Source organism: Arvicanthis niloticus, chromosome 7, assembly GCF_011762505.2.
Source record: "Arvicanthis niloticus isolate mArvNil1 chromosome 7, mArvNil1.pat.X, whole genome shotgun sequence".
Classification (NCBI taxonomy): Eukaryota; Metazoa; Chordata; class Mammalia; order Rodentia; family Muridae; genus Arvicanthis; species Arvicanthis niloticus.
The window spans coordinates 11548037-11564960 of NC_047664.1; the positions used below are offsets into that span (position 1 = coordinate 11548037).

Here is a 16924-nt window from a genome sequence, read left to right on the forward strand (position 1 = left end):
AGAAATGTATGTCTGGGTGGCTGAAGGACGCAGAGGCAGTGAGTACATGCAGAGGCCACATCCTCATTCTGAATGCTATCTCCAACACATAAAAACCCGTGGAGAAATGGCTGGGTTCAGTGGAATAGGAAGTGCTGACTAATAAAAAGCAAAGAAGGGTCCAAAGTAGACTAGAGACAAGATGAGGATATGTTTACACATAGTCTACAAGGACTCGTACCCTATGTAATGAATGTGACAGTGTATGGAAGGCACACACAGAGAAGAGCATCAAATATGGGACATTTTACAAAAACACAGCATCAACTCAAATGGTCAGAAAATGCCAAGTGAGCACAAGGCACAAAAATATCTAATACTCCTCAGACCATACCTGACTCCTGAAGGAAGGCAAAGACTGACATAGAGCAGGGTGAAAACACAGAGGTAGCCTCTAGAAAACAGTCACTTTTAGATTAACTGTCACACACAGATAGACTTACTGTTACACACTTCTAGATTAACTGTCACACATTTCTAGGTTAACTCATGCACACCTAGGTTAACTGTCACACACAGATAGATTAACTGACTTTATACCTTTGAACTTGTCTTTTCCACAATGGGACTCTGTCCCCGAGGCTCTTGGGAGCATGCCAGAACAAGCTATACCACCAAGGGCCACTCTCAGCCCTGGGAAAAATTCCTAGATTAAAGTAACTTTAAAGAACACATTTGAAGGACACATTAAGTTTTTACTGCAGATAAAGTCCAGGACTTTATCTGGAATAAAGTCTCCAACACTAAATGGAATTTGGTCACATGTTCATCGTGGCCTCTCTCTATGCTGCACACAGGGCCAGCCATGGGAGCTTGGAACAAGACCTGGAGAACTCCTCTCTCAGGGCATCTGGATGGGGACCTGATAGAGGCAGTGCAGCATGCCCAGAGGATGGAGAGGAAAAGGCTGAAGAGGATAGAGAGGAGGAGGTCCAGCTGAAGAAGCATGAGTACAGAGCCTGGGCTGCAGAGAAAGCCTAAAGTGCAGGCAGGCTTGAAGAACAGAGACGCCACATGACCACAGGCAAATGGCACAGAATGGGCAGGCAGCTGACTGCTTCCTTCCTTTCCAGGCTGGGACAATACACTCAGCTCTAAGGCAGTCCTCAGCAGGACTCCTGACTCAGTCCTTGCTCTATACTTCAGATGTCCCAGTTCTCTCTGCTGGGTCTTCACATTGCTCTCCTGGGACACTCTCCTTTCACCACGGGTTTCCTTTCCTCCTCTGCCATAAACTCTCAGGCTGTGACATGGACTCTTTCACGAGCAGTGTTCAAACTCTAGTCATCCCTGTGGCAGAGGCTGAGGTCCTGTGCTGGTGCATGTCACCCTGAAAGGCTGTATAAAGAGGTTGTCATCTGTTTTTAGCTAAGTGAAGGGCCCTTGAGGAATGAAGTTCTATAGCTGAAGAGAAATTATCAGTGGACACCAAGATAAAAAGAAGCTAGCCCTGCTCACTGGTAGGGTATCCAGCCTCAGGCATGTGTATCTGGCCTCAGCCAGATCATGAGGTAATGATTAACAACAAAGACCCATGAACCAACCATTGTAACTAAAATCACAAATCAGCTTGTGGGTGTGTGAGTGAAGCCAGTGCTGTTGACCTTGTGGATAAGAGCTATGTGTCTGAACTTGGCAGGAAGAATGAGTTATTCTCACTAGATTGGAAATGACATTGCTAATGGTGACTAAGCAACTTTCCCACAGGAGTAACTGCAGGGACTCACAGGCTGCACTGAGACCTAGAGCAGGCTGGACAGAGTGTGGATGGTCATCCTGATAAAAGTTAAGTGTGAGTTGTGACACTCCTTTCTGCCTTTCAGCTCTTGATTTTTTAATCAAAACAGGACAAAGATCAGGACAGATGTCATGCTATTGTGGGATATTAGCATGCTTCATCAGACAAAATAGGCAGGGGCAGTGTTACCTGTATGTTCAACTTAGCCTTGAATCTGAGACAGTGTATTAATTCTGTAATTTAGGGCTAGTTAACAAGACATCCCTCAGATCCAATAGTTGAATGTCGCATCGTTACACAGCTGACGGTTCTGAGGGTTGACTCTATGGTTCTTTTTAGCTTCTAGTGAAGTTTTCCCTCCTTCCTTTCTTCCCTTCTTAAGCTAGATGTCTCTTTAGGGTCAATCACAGAAGCATGGAGGAGAGATGATTTAGGGACACACAGCATTAAACCAAGGAATACATGAATGGATCTAGATCTTCAGGGAAAGGTTGTAGCTTGTCAGCCCCTCCCCGTGACTTGTCACCTTTCTAGTCTATCATGAAACTCTGGAATCTTGGACTCTATGCATGTCTATGGGAGGGGCTGTTTCCTATTGGTCCCCATGCTCTCTGTAAGAACTGTCACCTTATTAAAGTAGCATGCACACTCCTCTGGAGCTGGAGCTGGGAGCTGAGTGGAGAAGCAGCCAGGACTCTCACTAGGTCAGTACTCTCTTTTGTAACCTGCATAATGTGTTCTCAGGTCTGCATCACTGCAAAATAGTTTTTTAATGTTTTATTTAGTCAGCATGCACTAATTGTATAAAATAACTGGATTTATTATATAACTTTCACTCCTGTACGTAATAAACTCTGATCACAATCCATGCCCATTACCACTGATTTACCTGCAGTTGGTTCTGGTTACTGAATTGCTTTGAGACTGAACAACCAGTAGCAACCTATTGTTCTTCCTCTGTTCCTCTCTCTCCCTTCCCCTCCTGCCTAACTCTGTCCATCTTCCTCCTTTCCTTCTTCTCTCCTGTGCTTTATTCTTCCCTTCATCTGTTCCTTCCTCTCCTCCTGCTCCTCTTTTTCTCCTTCTGCTTCTGTCTGTCCCCTCACCTTCTCCTTCAGTTTCACTGAGCCAAAGGGTGAGGCTTAATGTATTTGCAAGGGAATCTAAGTACATGGGATTTAGGATAGTGAGGAGTGGACCTGGCTTGTCCTCCCAGGCAGAAGGGAGATCGATAATGTCTTCTCTTGAGTTGCATTCTGAAACCCACAGAGAACTTGCAGAGTCCTCTCACCCCAGACTCTCTCCCAGGCCACCCTCCCAAAGCACATTCCCAGTTTGGTTTTCTAGATCATTTGTGTCTGTTATGCGGATTTCCATTGCTTTGATAATTCTGTTGAAAGACTAGCAGGTCTCATACTTAGGATCTGTTACTTTACCACTAGTTTATTATTTAAATACCCAACACAACCTGTGGGTTGAAATGGTGAGCCTGAGAAAACAAGAGGGGAAAAAAGTGTGAATCTTGAACTATTGAGCCCTGTGATATCTGGGGATGGTGGCCTGAACATGCCACCATGTCCTATGTTTTCTACGTGATCACAAAGGTGTGTATAAGGGAATGAGTGGCAGACAAGAAAAGGATAATCTTTGGAAAACATAAAAGGTCTGTAAAAAATATAGCTGGAAGAAATCAGTCTGTGGAACGAGGTCAAATACAAGCTCCGACACTGAGCAGTTGTGTGGCCAATCCCATGCTGAGGATCAAGGCATCCACAAAATGGTGAAGGCCAAGGACTCTCAGGTAGCATGCAACTCTAAATCTGGGAGATTAGAGAGAGCCACCCAGCTCAGCATGGCTGCCATGTATAAGGCACATGTCACCAAGAAGGATGCAAGGCAATAGCCTGATCAGTGCTGTGCAATGTCTGCGGCATGGGAAGGATGGTGTGAAGGACTTCCCTGAGAGCCTCAGCATCTCAGAGTCCCAGTAACATCCCCAGACTGAAGCTGTCCAGGGCAAACTAGCACTCATGGGGGAAACCAAAGAAAATCAGAAAGGCAAAAAGAGCAGAGCTTTATAATGTGCAGCAGGCAGCTGTGAGGTGACCATGAGGAGCCGCTGCTACCTGAGTGTAGGGAGGCCAACAGCTAATGGGGAAGAATGCTGCTGAGGCCTGGGAATGGTGACCAGCAGGCAGAGGCCACCACTCTAGAGGATCTGATGTCTTCTAGGGTTTATAGCCACTGCACCCAGGAGCGCACACATAGAAACACACACACACACACACACACACACACACACACACACACCACCCCACCCCACACACACCATGTATAAATAAAAGTAGAATCCTTTTAAAAAGACAGACTCTGAAACTTCCTATCATATCACAAGTTAAAGACTCTACCCATGGCCATGATTTGAGTTAGTTACAATCACTGAGCAGCAGGGACCCAGCATGTCTGCCCACTGCAGGAACTCAGCTGCATTCACCAGGGTTTTCTACTCATGACACTGGAGAGACATCAGTCTCTCTGTCCTGTCCAGCAGGGCATTAAACAGTGATCTGGAGAGGTCACCTGAAAGAGAGTGGAGGTGGGTTGGTGGAGGGGGGACAACAAGCTAAGACGAAAAGAATGGCGATCTGATCAAATCGCAATCTTTACTTTTTCACACAGGGGTTATATACACAAAAAGGCAGGATGTGGGAAAGGGGATGACACAGGAACCTAAGTGTTCAGGGGGAGTACAGATACCTTCCAGAACAGAGTATCGGCTGGGTGAAGGTTCACTATGATTCACTTGTCCTTATCTAAGTTCGTACTGTTCACCAAGGCTACGTATCTACAAGGTCTATGATGACCCAGGCTGGCAAATTTCCACAAAGCTGCTTGTTTACAATAGCTGCTAGCCATCTGTTTCAGTGTTTTTCCACAGAGACCCAAGACTTTGTGTTAGCAGGCTGACTTAGGCCTATGGCTGATTTTAGGCCTTCAGTGTATAAGCGAGGCTGCCCCCGACATCTCTTCTGTAAACTTGCAAGAGCGACAGCTCTGCATCAAGGGACTTTCTGATTTTAAAAAGTCCAGTGAGCACTTACCCATGATGTGGTGCGCACCAAAGGCAGCTAGTTGCCCTGGCATGTGAAGCTGACACATCAGCTACTCTCCTTCTGCACCATGAAACACTGTTCAGCCTCACAGCGAGAAACAGAACAGCAGCAAGAGATGACCCTTCTCCTCCCGGGAAACTTTGGCATTGGCACAGCCAGGGTGACACAACCCAGAGGAAGCTGCCAAACTAAATAGTCCAGGAGCCAAAGAACCGGGAGGGACTGTGTCTCATCCCCTCTGGGATGGCTCTGCTTTCCAAGGCTCAACAGGCTCCCAGGTTTTTAATCACTGCAGAATCCTGACAACTCTGTTTTATGTCCTCAAGGTGAAGGTCTATGGCCAGCTGAGACTGGTTTGGTGCAATTGCAGGTTGATGGTGACCAATGGGTGAGAAATTAAGTTACAAACTTCTCCCTCGGCTTCCTGCAAGCCAACCATGGAGGAGGCAGACTGCCTGTTCTCCAGGGTGCATTACTAAACACACCCCACACTACAGGCTCCCCCGGGGCTGACCTCTCTGCCTGTTCCCTCCTACCAGTGAACCACAGTTGCTGCTATGGCTGGGAAGCCCGTGCTTCACTACTTCAATGCCCGGGGCAGGATGGAGTGCATCAGGTGGCTCCTGGCTGCAGCAGGGGTGGAGGTAGGTTGTGCAGTGTTCTGCACTGGACATCAGATCCAGTTTAACATGCTTCTTGAAGCTGAGAGACTCCGTGCCTGAAGAAGTGTGGGAAGTTTGTCTTAAATGGTACTTGTCTTGTACTAAAAAAGAGATGGACTAATTTGAAATAGTGAAATTTTACTGTGCTTTCTATGAAGAATAGAATTCACAATTAAGAGACCTTTTCAGGAGGAAAAAATCAAATACTTGATTAATTGCTTATTTGTGATTGATCAAATTACATACTGAGACATGTAGAAATAGGCATTTGAATATTGGTTATTAGGTGATGCTAATTGCTTATTACAGATTTATGGTATGATAGTGTGGTTTTAGAAATGCCACTGTTCTTTCAAAACGAGTGCGTATTTTTGGAGTGCATAAGTTATGTGAGGTGTTTGCAGTGGGGACATGTGACCCCACAAGTGTATATACATTATAGTCTGTCTCAGAAGATGGGCACAGAGATGGACAGGGTGGACTGCAGCTGGGGTTATTGGAGCTGGGAATTGACAGATGAAGGATATTTGTATCTTGTAGTTTTATGACAAAGAACCTGGAGTTTCCATGATAAAGATGATTTAAAGGAACCAGGACTGAAGTGATGGCTCAGGGGTTAGAATCCCAGCCTGTTCTTGCAGAGGGCTGCTACAGGCTGCTCACAAACTCCTGTCACTCTGACCCCAGAGGGTTTCCATGCCTTTGACCATCATGGGCAATTGAGCAGACATGTGCATGGATGCACATACTCGAGGGCAGGCACACATACAGACACACACAAAACGAGAGAGAGAGAGAGAGAGAGAGAGAGAGAGAGAGAGAGAGGACTTTCCATATATAGTATAAAAAAACATAAAAAGTGATAAACTATACCAGAAAACTAAATAGAGTTAAATTCAAAACACGTCCACAAATGAGATGCCTGACACAAAAGGTTGTAACAAACGACCTGTCAAAGCAGAGCAATACTCAGTTTCTCAGGCACAGGGCTGTCTGGAAGGTAGGAGTGGTGAGTGAGAAAGAGCTCGAATCTTCAGGGGCCTCCATGTCTATGAGCTTCAGCTTTCAGTGTAAGTGGCCCAAGTGAGAAGGACAGCAGCCTTCAGCTGTTAAATGTTTTCCTGTCAGCTGCTGAGCAGAAAACGCTGGTAGGCTTTAGTGCTGCCCTCTAGAGGCGTCATTGAGGAAAAACCCCTCCCATTCACACCATGTGAGCTCAGCAGTTGGGAAAGACTGGGGATGAAGTAGTAGACACTGCTAGCTGAGAATCTTGCCCTCGGATAGGAGCAGACTGGGAGCCTTAAGGATGAAGTGGCACCCTGGGAAGGCTGCTGGTGTCCTCCTTCAGTGTAATGGCAACCTGTCCACCTCACCTCAACTGTGGAATCACACCTTCTCCATTCCTATATGAACAGGATTCTGGCTGGATCCTTTCTGAATGAAGGACAGCATAAGAACTGAGACGTTCCAGTGCTGTCCCCAGGGGAGAATGCTTTAAATAAACACATAGCTGGGTCCAGAGTCTAAATGACAGCTTTGTGGCTCTGAGATATGTGCTGAGCCACTGGGTTGTTGAGTTCAGCACAAGAGGAAGGCAGGGATGGGGCCATCTGCACAGAAGCCTTCCTCTGCTGAGTAGATGAGAAGGCAGTGGCAGGGCTGTTAGAGACCCTGGCCCAAACCTTCCAGATGAGATGTGCCTGCAGCTGGCCATTGACATCAACCTCACCATCGACTTCACCCCACCAACCTATCACAATTCAGCCCCTGTCTGTGATGCTCAACAGTCAGCTCTCCCTGTGCCTCTCTGGAGGCTGTGCAAGTGGCTGCTGCTTCCCCTGACGTTGCCTATCAACCCAATCCTGTGGGGTTGTGGAGCCATCAGCAGATTGTCTCGCCAAGCAAGGGTGAAGCCAATGTTCAACCTTGTAAGGCTAAAAACTTCTTTAAAATATGAAGGAAAAAGAGCGGTTTAGATTACTCTAGAGGGTTTGAGAGATGGCTGGGCCTAAAGATTAAACATGGGTTCAGATCCGAGTGATATATGTAAAAGACCATGGTGGGTTGTTATTGGGTATGTGCACACAAAAAGATTTAATACTCACACATAAAATAAATAAATATTTGAAAAACACAACAATAGTCCTGAGACTGAGATGTAAGCGACTTTAACAGTGGTTGTGTAATGGCTTAGCTGTTTAGAGGTCTTACTGCACATGCAGACAATGTACTGTGGTTTGAAGCACCAGATAAGACAGCTAATAACTGTCTGTTACTCCAGCCCCAAGAGACTCTCTAACTCCTGGCTTCTATGAGCTTGACCTATAAGAGGGATGTATTCATATGTACAAGCCATAGACACACACAAACACACACACACACACACACACACACACACACACGTTTGCAAACATGCACAATTAAAATAATTATGACTAAATCCGGAAGAAACAAAACCCAAGTAGTCATGGGTCCATGCTGTATGCCATGATGGAGATCTGGAGTGTTCTATCCTGATCTTACTGGAGTTAGCAGGCTTTCCTGAGAGCCCCAAATCTCAACAAAGTCCCAGTGCTTGCCTGCCAGTGAGATCACTCTCTTCTTAGGACCTTAGCATTCGCCCTCTGCCGGGCGGTGGTGGCGCACGCCTTTAATGCTAGCACTTGGGAGGCAGAGGCAGGTGGATTTCTGAGTTCGAGGCCAGCCTGGTCTACAGAGTGAGTTCCAGGACAGTCAGGGCTACACAGAGAAACCCTGTCTCCAAAACAAAACAAAAGAAAAAAAACAAAAAAAGCGTTGGCCCTCGTGGGTTCAAGGTAGAAGAACACTCCAAGAAGGAGCAGCTTGGTTGTTCTCAGTATCCTGTTGTTGATGGATCTAATATGAATTTCCAAGTGGCTGTGATCAGACTCCTTTGTATCTACTGGAAGTTTTCACTTCTGCACATGAAGTACCCATCAGGGGTCACTGAGTTCAAAAGTCTACAACAACACAGAATGAGCTACTGAGTGTGCTTTTACTTCTCTGCTTTCAGTTTGAAGAGAAGTTAATACAGAGGCCAGAAGATCTGGAAAAGTTAAAAAAAGGTAACAGTATCTGTATGACTGCAGTGAGGCGCCTCAGGGAAGGCTGTCTGAAGGTGATGTTGTGGGCAGTGGGTGGGAACAGTCAGAATGGAAGAGTGACAGTGTGATGTATGTGGTGGGGCTCCCTGAGTGGTCTGAAATGGGAACAGTGGGGACAGGGGTGTGGTCAGATGTCTCCAAGGACTTATCTGCTGACTTGTGGGTGTTTTCTCATTTTTTTTTCTGCCTCAGAGTGAGCTAGTTCACTCACACTCACTCACTTCCTCTGTGTTTTACCCCCGCTGCCCATCAACCAGACAAACACATGACCAGGGGTTAAATCATGGTAGAGAAACAGCTGGGATAGTTTTCTTGAGCATTTTGATTATAGCTACTGATGAGTTACTATCCCCTGACAGAGACAGGCTGGAGGACCACAAGGTGGCTCACTACATAGGAAACTGTCTTACAACACCCTCATGCCATGAACATAATGAGACTTTCAAAATTCTGTACCTAGCTCTGTTGCATGGTGGCCCTCGGCTGTCCCTCCTCACCTCACAAATGTACCCAGGGACATGAACATAAAACCATGCATGAGGGATATAACATGTGTGTGGGTAGGAAATAGAGGGGGATGACAGATGCTCAAAACAGGATGAGGTGGGTGAGACAGAGAGGAAACAGGGGCTGAAATACAGAGATTCCCCTAGAAAGACTGGCAGCCGAGCCTTCATCATTCCTCTGCATGTTCATACATGTCAATCCTTTTCTGCTCCCGAGAACTGAGACTTGGACAGTTGACAGAGTTTTCCTTTTATCTTTTCACAGATGGGAATTTGATTTTTGACCAGGTGCCCATGGTGGAGATTGACGGGATGAAGCTAGTACAGACCAGAGCCATCCTCAACTACATTGCCACCAAATATGACCTCTATGGGAAGGACTTGAAGGAGAGGACCCTGTATGATGTATTTCCTGTTATTACCCCAGTGGGAAACAAGGGAAGGACTTGGGTTCCTCTTTCAGTGAGCAAGAGAGTGGCAGGGTTTGTGTGTAGGAGCAGGCTGGTTCTCAGCATAAACACTTAGGCCAAGTATGGCAGAGTCTGTGGAGGGGAGGGAAGAGCAGATGGGGTGGGTTCAGATGTGACTACAGCAGAGGATGAGGCCCCCAGCACAGCACAGGGCCCCAGCTGCAAACATGAGGGGCCATGGCTCCTGAGCATGGTGGAATCATGCCTTCAGGTGCTCAAGCTTCAGGGACTGGATCACGGTCACCTGAAGCTTTTCATTCAAGACCAGGCTGATGGCAGCACTCCCACTGGGACCCACTCTGCTCTGGCAGAATCCTTCATTCATAAAACCCATGTGGGAGTATCACAGTTTCTTCAAGAGCCATATGTGGTACTAGCAGCAACACTAATGGGGGAGACATGTGTATGGGGAATGGGCGCTTGGCTTTAGCTGTGCATGTACAGAGATACTCCTCGCAGCATTAGCTATAATTTTCTACTGGTGAATCAGTCACAATGTTCAGTAATAGATAACAGAGGAGCCCAGGCTCCAATTTTAGCCGTGATAATAGATGGCCTGGTGAGGGAAGCAGAAAAAGATAAAGAGCAAGCATTATATTATGTAAAGGAAGCAAACACTGGCCACGTGTTCCATGGCTCATTTCATGGAAAATGTTCCTATCCTTAGCACGGATAAGAAGGAAGTGGAGGGGAATGGGGATCACACTCTTGTAACACTGCAGTGTGCTCACGTTGTTTGACTGCTACAGATGTACTGAGCCACAGCATCCTATCTTTCAAGGGGCCAAAAATGCTATGGTGTGAAAATGTCACAATGACTCTCTTTTCCAAAAAGAATTGTATAAAATACAGTTTAGAACAAGGGAAAACATACATCTGGTGATATGTTGTGGATTAACAGAATAAAGAAATAGACAAGTTGCCACTTGGTGGTGGGGTGACCACCTTTAATCTTAGCCAAGCACTCAGGAGACAGAGGCAGGCAGATGTCTATGAATTCAAGGCCAGCCTGATCTCTAGAGTGAGTTCCAGTATAGCTATTTAGTGAAACCCTGCCATTAAAAAAAAGAGAGAGAGACAAGTTTTGACAAAGGTTAAGAAGCCTAGAATCTGGCAGCAGCATGTGGAGGTCATACAGACTTGCTTCATGAGAAATGGATGGAGAACTTGTAACACTGACCAAGAATGACTCTGGGCTGTGCAGAATAATGAGAGATGAACAGAGAAATTTCTGGTGGCTGAACCAAGGGATCTGTTTGAATTATAGGAGCTGCAGCTTGTTAGCTCTGAGAATCTCAAACAAACCATGAAAGAGAGAGAGAGAGAGAGAGAGAGAGAGAGAGAGAGAGAGAGAGAGGAGAGAGAGAGAGACAGACAGAGACAGAGACAGAGACAGAGAGACAGAGAAAGAGAGAGAGAGAATTGCCATTGTAGAGTTGCTGGTTATCTTCTGAGATGCCACCAAGTATCTCATGACTGCATATCCAGAGGGGTCAGTGATTCTTTGTGCTTGGGTTGGGCCATGTGTGTGTAACAATTCTTTTTTAAACTGGGAAGAGTGGAAGGAAGAGGGGAAACAGTGGTCTAGATACAATGTATGAGAGAAGACCTTTAATAAAATTGTAAAAGTGTATCAGGACCAACACAACGTTCAAGGGGAAAGTCAATATATCTGTTAATTATAAGAGACAATGACAAACTAGAGGGAAACAACTTTGTGACCACCTTTCAGTGTACATTTCTCAGGTTTTCAGATTAAAATGTTACATAGGGAACCACTGACAACTCGTGACAATTTGGATAATTTTGTCTCTTAGGATTGACATGTACACAGAAGGTATTTTTGATCTGACTGAAATGATCCTGCAACTGATACTATGTCCACCTGACCAAAGAGAAGCCAAGACTTCTTTGGCAAAAGACAGGACCAAAAACCGTTTCTTGCCTGCCTTTGAAAAGGTAAGTAGGATCTTTGAAGTCCTTTCAGGGACAAGAGAAAGGCAGAGGCTGGAGACAAAGGCTGCTGCACCACTGGCCTTCACTTTCATGAGCCTGTGTGCAGCTCCCTGCCCCACAGGGAACTGTGTAAAACGGCCTGGGATGGAGCACCACGTGCTCATGCCCATCTAGAATCGAGTACTGAACAGGCTTCCTGGCTGCAACCAGCACTGGGCCTGTGGAAGGCTGAGCCACCCCAGAGAGGGACCTAGATCCTGAAGAATACAATGGGCTTCCTTTCCAGAGAAAACTGTAGAAAATAATAGACAGAGGAAAACATTCTGAGTTACACAGGGAGGCCAGAGAGCAGCTGCCTGTCAGGAGAAATGATAGCGCTTCAAAGACAGAGGGAAAATACCTGAACAAGGACAGTGATGGAGGGTGGAGAGGAGGAGTCTGAGGAAGAGATGTTAAGGAAAACTGACCTGCAGGATGAGACTGGGGTCTCATCTTAAGAGATAAACCACACCCACTCAGCAAATGAAGGTCAATGCACACGTAGTACCATTCACAGTCAGGGCTTCTCTTTGGAGGTAAACCACGAACACTTAAGGAATACTTAACTTATGCCAAGTAAAAGATAAAAGCCCAAACTATGACCCTAGAGGATAAGGGCATCTTGCAAGTTCCCAAGAGACCTTGTTTTCTGTTCTAGAGGAGGTGAGACCTAAGAGAATGGAGTCCATAAATGAAGTGAACTGAAGTCTAGGGCAATAGACAACTTTATTCAGAGCATCAGACAGTTTTCACTCTGAGGGTTATCATGAGTCACATGAGCAAATTATACAATCATTAGAGCTGGCCAAGTTACAAGTGAGGAAACCATGTTTTTCCATGTAGGCATACAAATAGATAATAATTGACAGTTGTAATGAATAATCTGAGTTAAACTCATTCCTATCCACTAAAGCTGAGAGGGGCAGAAAAGCATAATCCAAGAACAATTCCATGTTTTTGGAGGAACTGAGGTCACAAGACTCCTGTCTTGGTTTCTTAGAGATTTTCCCACAAGCACTCAGAGATCTCCTCACATGACTCCAGCCTTGGACCAAGTTCCAACATAACCTGAATTGAAAACCCATTTTACAAAGAATCACCTTGTTTTTCATTCATCACTGAAAGTTCACTCACTGCTGCCTCTGCTCTGTGGAAGCTGGGAGGGATTTAGGAGCCATCGGGTCCTCACACAGTCCCCTGAAGCCTGTGGTGCTGACAGACATGAGGCTGTCTCATAGAACAAACTGTCCATCCATCATGGCTGAAATTGTCTCTCTGAGCTTCATGAATTCCATGTACACAGTGAGCCATGGACTGAAGACCACTTGATGCCTCCTCCTTTTGTATTTTTTTTTTTTTTGGTCTTAGTTTTCTTTTCTTTCTTTCCTTTTTCTTTTTTTCTTCTTAAAGCAGAATGTCTCTATAGACTGGCCTCAAGCTCACAGACATCCACCTGCCTCTGCCTTTTGAGTGCTGGGATTAAATGTGCATGCCACCACACCTGGCTGCCGATGGTTTTCAATTGTGGTAGTGATCGCTTTTTTCCTCTGTATATATATGTACAGGATGGTGAGGTGACCACAGAGACTTCAGTGGGTCTTTCTTTGTAGCTCATGATGTGGCATGTTCTTTTCCTTTGGTTATCTGGGATTTTCATACCTATGTGAATGCCATATGACTGCAACCAACACAGTGTTATTCTTCAAGCTTCACACAACCAGAAATGTTGAGATAAATGTCAAATCAATATTTAAGAAACATAAATGCCCGCAGGATTGCAAGATTAGCATCCTATGGTGGTAAGTATGATCACCATGTTCATCTGTCCACTCATATCTCCATCGGTCCAACATTCATCAGGTCAAAGTTACTGACAGAGTCCAACTCTGTTCACCTTGTACAATTCAGCATGTCAATCATGACCAGTGAAGGTAGGAGTCAGAGCCAATGCTGTAGTTCAGATCCCAGAGAAATGAGGAAGGCAGACAAAGGAGAAAGGCAGACACTGGATGTTCTCTGGGGTGAATGACGCTGGCCTGAATGTGAAGCTTTGTCCATGAAAGACTAAACAGAGAGGATAGAGAGAAGAATGTCCTGAAATATCAGTGCTCCATCATTTTCGTACAAGGGGGAGAACCATATTGTCTGGGGCTAAGTGCTTGTCACGTGTGCAAAATATATGTAAGGGAGATGGTATGAGAGGGCTCTAGGCATGTGGCAGTGACAAAGAAAGGTCACCAGGCCTTTAAGAGTTCAGACAGCTGACTTCTCATGGCCCCTCTTGCACCATAGGCCTAGAGAATGTCTGTAGTTCTTCTATACCTGCCAAGCAAAGGCAGAGTGTTGCCTCAAGAGACTTGGGGAGAGTCAGGGCCCCAGCCCAACACTATGTCTTCATCATCAGTGTCCTTTAATTTTGCAGGTGTTGAAGAGCCACGGACAAGACTACCTTGTAGGCAACAGGCTGACCAGGGTGGACATCCACTTGCTGGAACTTCTCCTCTATGTTGAAGAGCTTGACCCCAGCCTTCTGACCCCTTTCCCACTGCTGAAGGTGAGGCCACCTCAGAGAGGCAGCCACACACATGCCTCTGACAATACAATGGTGGGCCTGTGGGCTGAGGTCTCACCCTCTGGCCTGCAAACTGGGCTACTAGACCCTCAGGTTGAGGCTTGAAAATAATCTTTTTATGTGTGGAGATTTGAGGATGGTATCCTAGGAAGAATACTTTGCCTTCTGTAATGAGAAAGATGAATGACCCTGAAGCTCTCTCCTTGGACCCCTGTTCCTGGCAGGATGCTTCTGGCCTCTGTTTTATCTACAGTCTCATGTCTTTGTGTCTTGTCTTTGCTCAACGTCTGAGCAGGCCTCTGTCATGTGATCACCTTCCCTCAGTTCTGTCTTCTGTTCTCTATAATATGCTTTCTTCTCCTGTCCCCTTCATGCTGACCCCACCCCACCTCCATGACCCCACCTTTTTTCCCAGTGTGAAAACTGGCCATGTTGCTTCTTGTTAGACTTGGACGTTTCCTGTCTCCATTTGCAAATCAGTTTTTCATGTCTTTCTTTTTCTTTCATTCTCTCTCCTTTCACACCTGAGAGGCAGTGCCACAGAGACAGATCTACAGGGTGTGTCTAGAGGAGATGGTAATTGGATGTCCAAGGAGCTCTTAAGACAACTGATGCCAAACTATCGTTTCTGGCTCATGGTTTTTCATGCTTCTCATGTCTATACTGGAGCTGTTGCAAGGATGCAGTTGATGGTGTTCTGGGAGGTGCTCAAATTCCTGGGTTGTGCACATGAGTACTTCCAACTGTCAAGCTGTGCTTTCTGGATTACAGGCCTTCAAGAGCAGAATCAGCAGCCTCCCCAATGTGAAGAAGTTCCTCCAGCCTGGCAGCCAGAGAAAGCCTGCCACGGATGCCAAACAAATCGAAGAAATAAGGAAGACTTTCAAGCTTTAGTTAAGTTGTGTTGATCGTGCCACAGATACTGGTCTCTAATGGTTTTCAATAATAAAACACAATTGTTGATCCTGGCTATTTTGCAATAATAAAAATGAACAAATGGTATATGTTCTTCATATGTTCTGTATGAGCTCAGATTGCTAGCATCACATACAAAGAGGAAGGCAAACAATAATCAGTTCAAGGAAAAGCAAAGTTTTTAAAGGAATGAGGAGAAATTAAAAAACAACACACAGTAAAAAAAAAAAAAAAGATAACGTGTAACTTACTAACATCAATGTAGAATAAACCAAAGAGTTTAAAAACAAAATTAACTTACAAGAAGAGAAAGTAAAAAAAAAAAAAAAAAAGGGAAAAAAATTTTAAAATTGGAAAAAAATTTTAAGATTAAAAATGACTAAGTGGGGCATCAGGCATTAGGCAGCTAGCAAAAGAAGTTTTAAAAGAGAAAAAACAATGAGGAAAAGAGAAAACAAAGTGAAATATTTAAAGGGAAGTAGGAGCTGGAGGGCTGGCACAGATAGCAAGAACATGGGTTGCTCTTGCAGAAGACCCAGGTTAGTTCCCTAGCATCTATACGACGACGTCTCTCAACTATCTCTAACCCAACCTCCATAGGACCCAACATCCTCTCCTAACCTCTATGTGCACTGGACACCTATTATACACACACACACACACACACACACACACACACACACACACAAGCAAACCCTCTCAACACATAAAGTAAAAAAAAGTTAAACATTTAATGTAAAAATAAAATATACAGGGAAAATATGCATCCAGGCAAAATAACAATAACAGAAAATATCTTTGAAATTTATCTCTCTGTAGCTATATATGGTAGCACATGCTGTTAATCCCAGCACTTGGGAGGGAGAGCTTCGTGGATCTCTGTGAATCTGAGGCTAGACTGGTCTACATAGTGAGTTTCAGGACAACCAAAGCTACAGAATAGATTTGATGTGTGTGGCTCATATTATTACTAGAGAACATTAAGATGCCCTGGTCACCCCCTCGTCAGAGTAGCTGCCAGGAACCACTTGGATATGCAAGGGCTGTGCAGATCTGTCCCCTCTTTAAACTGGCTGCAGCACTCTGGAGAGCTGGCACATGAATATCAGCAGCTGAAGTGAACTCACTCCTATCCACTATACCTGGTAGGGACTCGAAAGCACATTCCAAGATCAATTTAGAGTCTTTGGAGAAAACCGAGATAGCAAGACTCTTATCCGGTTTCCTTGGAGTTTTCTTACAAGCACTTAGAATTCTCACAGACTCCATTCTTAGACTATGTTCTGACATGCATCCATTAGGGAGATAGGATCAAGGTCACGTGCAGCCATGATGAGGCCCTCGAGGGATGCAGACCCTCAAGTTGCATAGCACAAAGGTAGTTTCTGACTCTTCACGTTTCCAGGGCTTGTGGTCAGGCTCCAAACCATGTGACCTGCTATGCAGCCTCGGTCTCAAGGGTCTGGTAAAAGGCCTCAAGGTTCTAGTTCATGGTTTTATTAGTCAGGGTTCTTTAGAGGAATAGAACTTATAGATTGAATCTATTTGTTTATTTCTATATCTATCTATTTCTATATCTATACTTATCTATTGATCAATCGATAGATAGATAGATAGATAGAGAAAATGGGTTACAATGGTAGCCCAGCTAGTCCCACAATGACTGATTCATAGAATGTCCAAGAATCCAGTAGTTGTTCAGTGAAGGAGGATGGATGTCTCAGCTGATCCTTCAGTGTACACGAGAAGGAATGGACTTGCTAGCATGAAGAGAACAGGCAGGCAAAGA

The 16924-nt window shown here is 45.2% G+C and overlaps 1 protein-coding gene across 1 annotated transcript; it reads left to right on the forward strand.

Annotated features, from left to right (window-relative positions):
* Positions 1 to 2414: 2414 nt before the first annotated feature.
* On the forward strand, positions 2415 to 15222 carry LOC117712712 (glutathione S-transferase alpha-2-like). Its single transcript, XM_034508813.1, has 7 exons — positions 2415 to 2481; positions 5430 to 5534; positions 8587 to 8638; positions 9449 to 9581; positions 11471 to 11612; positions 14071 to 14202; positions 14992 to 15222. Exons 2-7 carry the CDS (start codon positions 5448 to 5450, stop codon positions 15112 to 15114), a joined length of 669 nt encoding a protein of 222 aa, XP_034364704.1. The 5' UTR covers positions 2415 to 2481; positions 5430 to 5447; the 3' UTR covers positions 15115 to 15222.
* The last annotated feature ends 1702 nt before the right edge of the window (positions 15223 to 16924 follow it).